This window comes from Myxine glutinosa, chromosome 11 (genome assembly GCF_964187855.1).
Source record: "Myxine glutinosa chromosome 11, kmMyxGlut1.1, whole genome shotgun sequence".
Classification (NCBI taxonomy): domain Eukaryota; kingdom Metazoa; phylum Chordata; class Myxini; order Myxiniformes; family Myxinidae; genus Myxine; species Myxine glutinosa.
The window spans coordinates 34,638,274-34,650,469 of record NC_136271.1 but is presented as its reverse complement, the minus strand read 5'-3'; the positions used below and the strand labels follow the sequence as shown (position 1 = coordinate 34,650,469).

The 12,196-nt window shown below is 47.1% G+C and overlaps 1 protein-coding gene across 2 annotated transcripts; it reads right to left on the bottom strand.

The window, feature by feature from the left end:
- Positions 1 to 1,207: 1,207 nt before the first annotated feature.
- On the bottom strand, positions 1,208 to 11,769 carry LOC144888287 (uncharacterized). 2 transcript variants are annotated; one of them, XR_013620886.1, is made up of 3 exons: positions 11,692 to 11,769; positions 4,584 to 4,716; positions 1,208 to 1,276 (listed from the first exon to the last, which is right to left on the bottom strand). XR_013620886.1 is itself a non-coding variant. In XM_078765955.1 (3 exons), exons 1-3 carry the CDS (start codon positions 11,715 to 11,717, stop codon positions 3,260 to 3,262), a joined length of 318 nt encoding a protein of 105 aa, XP_078622081.1. In that variant the 5' UTR covers positions 11,718 to 11,769; the 3' UTR covers positions 1,522 to 3,259. The 2 variants fall into 2 exon arrangements, 1 of the variants encoding a protein (XP_078622081.1); XM_078765955.1 differs by lacking the exon at positions 1,208 to 1,276 and adding an exon at positions 1,522 to 3,418.
- Positions 11,770 to 12,196: the final 427 nt, after the last annotated feature.

Below are 12,196 nucleotides of genomic sequence, written 5' to 3'. Positions count from 1 at the left end.
AGAGAACAGGGACATCGGGAGATCTGTGGGAGGGAGGGGGCTTGGGAGGAGGAGGCACGGGAAGGGAGGGGGGGGAGAGGTATAAAACACATGGTCACTGCTACGACTTCCAGGAAAGAAGTGGGTATTTCAAAAAAGTGGATCTAGGGTGGATTAACAGGGGTAGAAAAGATCAAGGTTTTGGATGGGGGAAGCTAAGAGATGGTGGTGAGTATTGGAACAGTGAAGTGAAATCTGTTATTATTGCGATACACAGTACTCAATAAGTTTGTTTTTTGAGATGAAAATATGAATACAAGACAAGATTACAGAAGGTTGCCTTTTGTTTCTTGTTATTTCTATGCATATTGCATATATATTTTACCATTGTAGAACAGCAGCACTTTTTATGTTCAGTCATCCCATTTTAGTTAAGCATAAGTATTGGAACCAATGACTGACAAATGCTGAGATGTCCGACGGCCCCCACCATGACATGCAGCGGCGAATGGGGCGCCCAACCAGCACCCCTTAGCTCTGCCATGCCTTGCCCCAGTAACCCAGCAAGTGACGAGGAATAGAAAACTGGCCAAGAGGAGGGTCAGATTTGGCTGAACCCCTATTGCGGAGTGCACAGCAAAAGGAGCTGTTGTGGTGATTTGGGACAAAATTGATTGGGAGCCCAGGATTTTCATCAAAGCGGGACCTTGCGCTAAGGGAACACACACACTGCTACACCTGTACCACCACATTTTAGGGCCTTCCTTCTGCTGAGTTCTGGCCACAACTGCCCTAATTGTAATGCCATGGTCTTGCACGGAATAATGGATTGTAATGGTTAATGTTCATGCTGTATGTATGGGAATGTTCCACTCGATCACATGTGACTTGAAGTATACCATGGATATGGCCGACGGAGGGCAGGTTGCCAATTAAATCGACTAGGTAACTAACTTTACTACTATTGTGTATGTGATTATTGAAAGGGTATGCAGAACCGAGGATCACTACTTTAATTGTGTAAAATTAACAAAAGTATCAATATACAGTAACAATGGTACAAATAGATATTTGTACTATTGTTCTGCTATGAACGAGTAAACAAATGACGTGTTTAATGTTTGTTTTAGTAAAATAAAATATGCAATAAATAAATGGCGACATTAACACCATGGAACCCGAAAGTACAGACACACAATGACTCAGAAATACAGATACCTCACCACACCTTGTTTTCCAGGTCCCAAGCTCCACTGGCCACTTCCGTGCACAGCATGATGAACAAGGAAACCCCATACTGCAGCAAACACAAGCACCATCACAAGCTGGAAACACCCAGGGAACATTTAATAAATGATTGCTCATGGGTTCAAAACTAGTTAATGAATCTGAGATACGGCCAATGAAATTCAACTAGCCACGTGAAGCAGTGAAACTACATATACTGACACTTTGCAGTATAAATCTCTTCTTCTTCTTCTTCTTAAAGACCATATGTGTCTCAAATGCAGCTCATAAAACATGCTGGATTGGTCAAAGTCTTTCACGAACCAGCTGGCAAAGTCTGACGTTAGAATCGAGCTGGTGAGGGCAACAATTTGGAAATTTACCAGGGTGCCTGCAATACCTGACCCACTATTCATTTAAGACATCTTCTTCTTTTTGTATTGCATGCAGCACCTGGCTGAGATTACAATAATTGGCTGAAGGTGCGGATGTGTTGTTCATGATTGAAGACACCGTGAGATATTTACCGTATTTATAACACTTGATTACATGAATACAGTAGATATTTGTACTCACAAAGTGACCACTTTGTTTTCTAAATTAAAGCTATTGTAAACATATATCGGAGTGAATAAAAGTATTTTTCATTAAAAAAAATTATTACTACATTTTACTCTGACCATTGTTTTTACAAAATACCTTACATTGGATTGTTACCTCCACCGCTGAAGATGAACTGAGGTTATGTTTTCATATTTGGCTGTCTGTTTGTTTGTGAACAGGATATCTCAAAAATATTTTTTCAAAAATGATACGAGAATTTTTCAACTGATTCTTCACCATTGAGAGAGATGGGGCCAAAAACAATGTAAAACAGGATATCTCAAAAAGTTGTGGATGGATTCAGACGAAATTTGGTGGAGGGGTTGGGTGTATGACAAGGACGAAATGGTTAGATTTTGGTGAGGAACCGGATGCGTATCCAGATAATATAATTTTAAAAAGAATTCTTCACCATTGAGTGAGAGGGCCAAAATCAATATAGAGCACGATATCTCAAAAAGTTGTGGACGACTTATGACAAAGCGAGGTGCATGTGTTGGTTTGGTGACAAGAATAAGCCGATTCCATTTTGGTTCAGGTCCGCGAATCCAGATCTGACCTATCAGTTGGATACAAAACGTAAATAGTTCAGCCTGGCGGAGGTATGCTCTTTTACCAAGTGCCGTTCTGGTTATCATTGTTATTGATTATTTGTATATGTGATATTAGGTTTCCTTGTACTCCAAGTGTGCATTTCCATTTTTTAAACAATACTGAAAGATTTATTGAAAAAAGAAAGAAAAAATAAGTACAAGGAAACTTAAACACAGGAGAAAATTGGCACATTTTCCCTGCACCATATACACAACCATGTACTCCGACCAAAGGAAGTGCAATTATAGCTGTATACTGCCAGTAAGAAATTTGGCCAGGGCACTGGTAAACAATGGCTACCTTTTTCAGAATGCCCTGTGGGATCCTTTACATCTACCACTCAAATTCACACAGGATAAAACCAGATGAAGAATTGGGGCCATCAACATATTGTCGTGTGTCTGCCCTGTAGTGAACACTGCAGGGCGACATGGATGACCAAATGAGCTTCAACTCCAAGGCGTTCAATCCAATGGCAGACCTTCGTTACATGTGAGGGAAAGGAGGATGACGAATTTACCCGAATGGCTTCCACCCGACGTCTTCGCACCTGGATAATCAATTAACTCAAACCGACACGAAATTAAAATGTACAAAAATACCGGCTTTATTGAAGAATGCTGGTAACAAGGAATGCACAATATTTTTGTGGGCACTTAGCTCTGAGCTGCTCTTGAACCTCATCAGGTATCGTCCCGGTTCGTCACAGGCCTCTCACGTCCTTCCGCAGGAACCACAGGCTGTGCTGCCGCTAGCGGGAACAAGGCCTCCTGTGCAGTCCGCATCTCTCGCCACCGAGAGCAAAGTCAGCAGGCCACGCCCGTTCCACTCGCCCCCGCTCGTCAATGAATTCCCCTCACGCAGGAGTGCTACGAACTCCGACCGCTCGCCGTGAAATCCCGAAGCAGAGCGAGATATGAAATCGTAACCGTTCACCACCAAAGCCAGAAGATGCAAGGAAGTCAAGAGGTACAGCCAAGAGGAGTCGTGAACTTTGACCGTTAGTCGTCGAATCCTGAAAATTAGAGTAAGCCAAGAGCCAAAATGTCGGGGAGAGCGTTATTTTATACTCAAGGATCTGACGTCATCCATGCCTGCTCCACCAATCCAATAGTCCCATCTTAGCAGCCCTTGCGCCAATCAATCCCAGACCAATCACTGCTCTTTGGGGCATGGCCTCTCGGACCTGCCTGCTTGTGTTGCGATGTGACGGCTGCGGCACCAGCGGTAGTTGAATGTCCCGGTTCCGGTCACTTTTATTTAGTGCTATAAATGCACGACGTCTTGCTATGTGTGCATGCTGCTGGTGTCATAAGGAACAGAGGAAAAAATAACAGAGGCCATTACATACAGGGGATTAATTACCCATAATCCATAACTAATTAACATAACCCCACCCCTCGTGATGGGAACGAAGATATGAGCTTACACGACATACGGTCTACCGGATCCCTACTTATGATACATGGGGGTTTCTTCTTCTTCTCGAAAGTCGGACCACACTACCGATGCAATTCTACCTGGACTAAGATATTGTCTACCCCCTACAAATGTAACAATATGCCCACAAAGGTTGGTGGGAGAATTTGAGAAAAAATAAAATGAATGAAAGGGTATTAGAGTTTAAGATAATGGAAGAATATTAGAATGATTGAATGAATGAAATGAATGAATGAATGATCGTTTTGAGGCCATTTTCCCCCGCTAAAGCGGGGGTTAGCCTTGCGGGCCCCATGACCTCATGGTTCCCTTTTTGAGGCAGTTTTTATGGCCGGATGCCCTTCCTGACGCCAACCCTTAGTCGCCTCTTACGATGCGCAGGGATACGGTGTACCTATTCTAAACCGGGGTACACACCGGGATCATTCATCCCAGCAAGCTGGTACTCAATTTGCCGACCTCGGAAGGATGACAGGCTGAGTCAACTCTCCTGGTGTTAATTCAGCAATTGACCGGGATATTAGAATGATTGTTGGAGAATATTCAAGGGAGAAGGGGGAGATGGCAGATGAGAAGGGCAGGTGGAGGGAAGAGTAAAGAGAATATACCTATTATGCAGATACCCCCCTTATTGAGGTGTTTATGCGACGCTTTGCAACTTATCCATTCATCAGGAAAACAACAGATCTACAAATCAGGAACATCACATTCACACAATACATAATTCCCTATAAAATCACCAAGATAAGTATGATGGTGCTGCCACGTGCGGCTCCCCACATGCCTGCACCTGCCACCAGTGCCAGAAATGCAGTCACAGCAACCAGAACAGGCTGGTACAGAGATGACTTCTTAACCCACACCTCAGGAAGGCTGCAGAAACACAAAGCACCACGAGCTCCATTGCTTAGAATTGTTCACTCAAAATCTATAGAAAGTGTCAGTTTTAGTAAGATATTGTACAGTCTCACATCTCATTGTAAAGTTGATGTGGTCGAGTGTCATTAAAAATGGCAATTCCTTACAAAAGTGAACAAAAGGCCAAAAGCCAACAAAACGACAAAAGCCAACAAAAGGACAAGGTGAACAAAAGGACAAAAGCCAACAAAACGACAAAAGCCAACAAAAGGACAAAAGCCAACAAAAGCACAAAAGCCAACAAAACGACAAAAGTGAACAAAAGGACAAAAGCCAACAAAACGACAAAAGCCAACAAAAGGACAAAAGCCAACAAAAGCCAACAAAAGCACAAAAGCCAACAAAATGACAAAAGCCAACAAAATGAAAAAAGCCAACAAAGGAACAAAAGCCAACAAAAGGACAAAAGCAAACAAAAGGACAAAAGTGAACAAAAGGACAAAAGTGAACAAAAGGACAAAAGTGAACAAAAGCCAGGTCATTCTACTCTGGACATGCTGCTTCTGCTGTCTCAACAATGGATGGAGGTCCTCAATGCCAAACAGGAAATCAGAGCTGTCTCCCTTGACATATCTCGTGCCTTCGATAGGGTCTGACACCCAGCCATGCTCACCAAACTCTCCTCGTATGGTATTCATGGTAACCTCCACGTATGGCTTGCAGACTTCCTTTCTGGTCGTAGTCAACGTGTGGCCCTGAATGGAATTCTCTCTTCTCCCCTTCCTGTTCAGGCTGGAGTTCCTCAAGGCAGTGTTCTGGGCCCTGTGCTTTTTCTGGTCTTCATCAATGATCTCTCCTGGTGTTGGTGCCTGGTGTTGGCTGAGCGGTTAGGGTGCCGGCTTGGGATCCGAGGATCCTGGGTTCGAATCCCGATCGATCGCTGAATTAATGTCAGGGGGGTTGACTCAGCCTGTCATCCTTCCGAGGTCGGCAAATTGAGTACCAGTTTGCTGGGATGAATGATCCCGGTGTGTACTCCGGTTTAGAATAGGTACACCATATCCCTGCGCATCGTAAGAGGCGACCAAGGGTTGGCGTCAGGAAGAGCATCTGGCCATAAAAACATTGCCTCAAACAGGGAACCATGATTGTCATGGGGCCCGCAAGGCTAATGTCCTTCAATCTTGACAAATCTCACACTCTCACTTTGTCTCTCTGAAAAGCCCATCTGGACAACCCTCCCATCTACTTTCTCAACAATCCTCTTGAAGAAGTTCTGTCACTTAAGCTTTTGGGTCTCAATATCTGTCATGATCTTTCCTGGGAAAACCACATTTCCAAGCTGGCCTCCAAAGCCAGTCGCCAACTGGGCATCCTCAGTCATGCGAAGTCCTTTCTGGGCACTTCTGAGCTCCTCACCACATACAAAGCTTTCATCTGCAGCTTGATGGAGTACTGCTCTCCCCTCTGAGCTGGTGCTCCTGCCAAACACCTAGCTCTGCTTCACGCTGTTGAAAGCAAAGCATTCTCAGTCATTGGAATTTCCCGCTATGAAGCTGATTCTGGGGGCCTTTCTCTCTCTCTCACGGCAAGCAGGTAGGTGGTCTTTCTGTCTTCTACAGACTCCTCTGCGGCCTTGCTCTCCCTGCTCTGTCTGTGCTCTGTCCCCCAAATATTCCTGCCGGATGCACAAGATCTGCCAGCAACCCTCTTCTTGTGAAACTGCCAAAATCAAGACTCTCTGCTCACCTTCACTCCTTCATTCCTCTTTTCTCCCGCCTCTGGAACAAACTCCCTCACTCTCTTCAATCCCACTCCTCCCTCCAGGTCTTTAAAACAGCTGTTTACCACCATCTCTTATCTCCCCCCATCTCTTATCTTCCCCCATCAACCGCAGGCAGGTAGGTGGTCTTTCTGTCTTCTACAGACTCCTCTCCGGCCTTGCTCCCCCAGCTCTCTCTGTGCTCTGTCCCCCAAATATTCCGACAGGTCGCACAAGATCTGCCAGCAACCCTCTGATGGTTAAACTGCCGAAATCTCGGCTCTCTGCTCACCTTCACTCTTTCATTCCTCTTTTCTCCCGCCTCTGGAACAAACTCCCTCACTCCCTTCAATCCCACTCCTCCCTCCGGGTCTTTAAAACAGCTGTTCACCACCATCTCTTATCTTCCCCCATCCAAAACCTTGATCTTTTCTACCCCCGCTAATTCACCCCAGATCCACCTTGTTTGAAATTCCAACTTCTTTCCTGGAAGTCCTGGCAGTGTCCATATGTTTTATACCTCTCCCACCCCCCCCCCCCCCCGCGCCCTTCCCATGCCCACCCCCAAAGCCCTCTTCCTCCCACAGATCTCTCGATGTCTCCATGTCTCTCGGTCCCTGCTCTCAAATGTTGTGTTTGTGTCCTTCCCCCTCTCTCCCCATCTTGTCTACCGCTCCCGATGTTATATGTTTTATGTGTCGGTTTGTCTTTCTGTGTGATTAATGTTCGCTCTTTCACGAGCCTCGATCTTGTATACAAAAAAAAAAACATTCCAAAACCTTGATCTTTTCTACCCCCGTTAAAACACCCCAAAGCCACCTCTTTCAATCCCCAACTTCTTTCCTGAAATTCCTAGTAGTGTTTATTTGCTTTCTACTGTGTACTCCTTCCCTCCGCCCCTAGCCCTCCCCCTTCCACAGATCTACCGACGTCCCTCTTCTCTTCTGTTGTTGTGCTTGTGTTCTTCCCTCTCTCCCACTCTTGTCTCCCGGTCCCTTCATTGCATGTTTTGTGTGTCTGTGCATGTTTTTCATGTTCAATGTGTTAGCTCTTACACGAGCCTCGAATCCAAGATATCCAAATTACAAATTCTGTATCCAAAAAAAAAGGAAAAAAAGGACAAGTCAAGAACCGATGTTGCTAAATTTCAGCTTTAACAGATGTTGTAGCCATGTTTTTTTCTCCACAAAGTAATTACAGCAAATGTTTTATTGAATGTGTTGTCATAGCATTCCACTTATCAGAAGTTCAATGGTTAAATCACTCATTTATTGTTCAAATGCAGTGAGTATCATAAACACAGCATGACAGTATATGGAGCGTGTAATTTGCTTCAAAGTACAAAGATACCATGAAAAATCACAAGATAATCGCACAACTGTAAGATCAATCACCTGAGTCCAATATGTGCCATAGAAGTATCATACATTGCAAATTTCGAATCAAATGAATCCCATCAAAATGATCATGTATATTGGAATAATAACATGCTCATATTGCAATCAATGTATCTAAAAGATGGGTAAGCATTGCTTGAAACTTTTATATGTATTTATTGTTAGGAAAATGACTTGGATGTTAATGAAGGGGTTAATTAGGTAGTTATTTATTACCCTGCGCTCGCGAAGCGAAAATCAGGGTTAGGCATTCGGCCATACGTGCATACGTGTGGCGTGAATGTCTGCATTTTTAAAATTCATTTTCTCGGCAACCGTTGTTCCGGTTGACACGAAATTTTACCATGGGAACGCCTCAGAGTGTATAATTTTTTTATTCATAATTATGACGTCATATGTCACGTGATATGGACGCCATCTTGGAAAAACGTTACATCTCTATATCTCCCAAACCGCTCAATGGAAAAAATCTTCCTTCCTCTCAGCTTCCCCTCGTCCCACCCCCTTTCAGCTTCCCCTTGTCCCACCCCTCTCAGCTTCCCCTTGTCCCACCCCTCTCAGCTTCCCCTCGTCCTGCTCCTCTCAGGTTCCCCTCGTCCAACCCCCTCTCAGCTTCCCCTTGTCCCACCCCCTCTCAGCTTACCGTCGTCCTGCTACTCTCAGTTTCCCCTCGTCCCACCCCTCTCAGCTTCCCATTGTCCCACCCCCTCTTCGCTTCCCCTTGTCCCACCCCTCTCAGCTTCCCCTCGTCCCACCCCCTCTCAGCTTCCCCTTGTCCCACCCCTCTCAGCTTCCCCTTGTCCCACCCCCTCTCAGCTTCCCCTTGTCCCACCCCTCTCAGCTTCCCCTTGTCCCACCCCTCTCAGCTTCCCCTTGTCCCACCCCCTCTCAGCTTCCCATCGTCCTGCTCCTCTCAGCTTCCCCTCGTCCAACCCCCTCTCAGCTTCCCCTTGTCCCACCCCTCTCAGCTTCCCCTCGTCCCACCCCCTATCAGCTTCCCCTCGTCCCACCCCCTCTCAGCTTCCCCTTGTCCCACCCCTCTCAGCTTCCCCTTGTCCCACCCCCTCTCAGCTTCCCCTTGTCCCACCCCTCTCAGCTTCCCCTTGTCCCACCCCTCTCAGCTTCCCCTCGTCCCACCCCCTCTCAGCTTCCCCTTGTCCCACCCCTCTCAGCTTCCCCTTGTCCCACCCCCTCTCAGCTTCCCCTTGTCCCACCCCTCTCAGCTTCCCCTTGTCCCACCCCTCTCAGCTTCCCCTTGTCCCACCCCCTCTCAGCTTCCCATCGTCCTGCTCCTCTCAGCTTCCCCTCGTCCAACCCCCTCTCAGCTTCCCCTTGTCCCACCCCCTCTCAGCTTCCCCTCGTCCCACCCCCTCTCAGCTTCCCATCGTCCTGCTCCTCTCAGCTTCCCCTCGTCCAACCCCCTCTCAGCTTCCCATCGTCCTGCTCCTCTCAGCTTCCCCTCGTCCAACCCCCTCTCAGCTTCCCCTTGTCCCACCCCCTCTCAGCTTCCCCTTGTCCCACCCCTCTCAGCTTCCCCTTGTCCCACCCCCTCTCAGCTTCCCCTTGTCCCACCCCTCTCAGCTTCCCCTCGTCCCACCCCCTCTCAGCTTCCCCTTGTCCCACCCCTCTCAGCTTCCCCTCGTCCCACCCCCTCTCAGCTTCCCCTCGTCCCACCCCTTCTCAGCTTCCCCTCGTCCCACCCCCTCTCAGCTTCCCCTTGTCCCACCCCTCTCAGCTTCCCCTTGTCCCACCCCTCTCAGCTTCCCATTGTCCCACCCCTCTCAGCTTCCCCTTGTCCCACCCCCTCTCAGCTTCCCCTCGTCCCACCCCCTCTCAGCTTCCCATTGTCCCACCCCCTCTCAGCTTCCCCTTGTCCCACCCCTCTCAGCTTCCCCTTGTCCCACCCCTCTCAGCTTCCCATTGTCCCACCCCTCTCAGCTTCCCATTGTCCCACCCCTCTCAGCTTCCCGTCGTCCTGCTACTCTCAGTTTCCCCTCGTCCCACCCCTCTCAGCTTCCCGTCGTCCTGCTACTCTCAGTTTCCCCTCGTCCTACCCCTCTCAGCTTCCCCTCGTCCCACCCCCTCTCAGCTTCCCCTTGTCCCACCCCTCTCAGCTTCCCCTTGTCCCACCCCTCTCAGCTTCCCATTGTCCCACCCCTCTCAGCTTCCCCTTGTCCCACCCCCTCTCAGCTTCCCATTGTCCCACCCCTCTCAGCTTCCCATTGTCCCACCCCTCTCAGCTTCCCGTCGTCCTGCTACTCTCAGTTTCCCCTCGTCCCACCCCTCTCAGCTTCCCGTCGTCCTGCTACTCTCAGTTTCCCCTCGTCCCACCCCTCTCAGCTTCCCCTCATCCTGCTCCTCTCAGCTTCCCCTCGTCCCACCCCTCTCAGCTTCCCCTTGTCCCACCCCCTCTCAGCTTCCCCTTGTCCCACCCCTCTCAGCTTCCCCTTGTCCCACCCCTCTCAGCTTCCCCTCGTCCTGCTCCTCTCAGGTTCCCCTCGTCCAACCCCCTCTCAGCTTCCCCTTGTCCCACCCCCTCTCAGCTTCCCGTCGTCCTGCTACTCTCAGTTTCCCCTCGTCCCACCCCTCTCAGCTTCCCATTGTCCCACCCCCTCTTCGCTTCCCCTCGTCCTGCCACTCTCAGGAGCGTGTACGGCACGAAGATATTATCCATAGTTTCACATCAGCATGCATTCCACCTTCAACACCCTCTGGTGAAAATCCCAAAATCCTGAATCACTGATCACATCCACTCATTAGTTCCTATATTCTCTGCACATTCTCTTCAGTGACATTCTTCCATCCAATCTTTCATGACAGCTTTTCACCACCATCTCAGATTATGCCCTATCCAAAACGATGATCTTTTCTACCCCCATCGTCCAGCGCACCTCCTTCCAAATTACCATTTTTTCCTTCCTGAGAGTCCGCGTCTGTATCCATCTTGCCCACCCCATGTAGCCTCTCTTGCCCCTCGTTCTTCCCCACTTCCATTATTTGTCCAAGTCTCTCCCTATTTTGTCCTTCAGTCCAGCTGTTGGTCTTTCCCCCCTCTTTCTACCAGAGCAGGTCACTTACCCCTCATTGAATTTCCTTTTGTTCTGTTGCGTCCTGATCCGTTCAGTGTTCTTGCTCTTCCACAAGCCTTGAACTTGTATACAAAAAATAAAACAAAACAAAAGGTTGTGAAAACAGGTTCTGCAATGGCCTTGCTACCACATCGCAAAGATTTATAAGCAGACGAAATTAACGTGCTGGCATGTAGATAGGGCAATTGTGTGTGTGAAACAGGTGAATAGCTTAAGAAGTAGGCAGTTTCATCAACTTCCTTGTACTTTTTGATTTTATAAAACAAAGTCCAAGTTTACCTTGCACTCCCTTTATTTTTTAATTAAAAATAAACTAGATTAAAATAAATAAATAATTAAAATAAATTAAATTAAAATATTAGAATTCAAATAAATAATTAAAAATAAATGAAAAAAAAACTAGAAAGGATCTGAAAATGCAATGCCCGTCCACGTCTGCTTTGTATTTAGACATCTTCTTCTTCTTCCGTAAGCTAAACATGACGAAAAACAGTTTTAAAAAAATACAAAAACGAAAATTGACGATTTCATGTGACACTGACCTTTGACCTAGATTATTAATTTGCCTTCTCCATATTCTCATAATAAAGCTTTGTTGAAAATCTTATGACAAAAGCTCAAATGGTAAAAAAAAGTTATGGCCCGGACAGACAGACAGACAGACAGACATACACACGGAAGTGATTGCAAAACCCCGTCTCCGCTGCGCGGGGGACGGGCTGATGAATACTAATGATCTGACCTGGAACCATAGGTTAGAGCCATCATGCTTTCGTCCAGTCGCTGGGATGTTCTCAACCGCAGCAGCAGGGCCAAGCATATTATCTAACACCAATGTAGAAAGAATTCAACGGTCACATCTACAGTGGCAAAACAGGATGTGCCACAACAATTCATCTAAGACATGGAGAGTTAAGAGCATGATGGAGGTGGGGACAATTCACATTAAAATATTGATAACACCTTTATTTTTCTCAGTGGAAAGCGCAGGAAAATGATTGGACCGAGATTAGTTTAAAACAGTTTCCTTTAACAAGGGGAAGGAATAAGGCTCAACCACAATCAGTGATCAACCACAATCAGTGAGCATTGAGCAACCACAATCCATGAGCAGCCACAATCAGTGAGCAACCACAATCCGTGAGCAACTACACTTAATGAGCAACCACAATCCGTGAGCAACCACAATCCGTGAGCAACCACAATCCGTGAGCAGCCACAATCAGTGAGCAGCCACAATCGGTGAG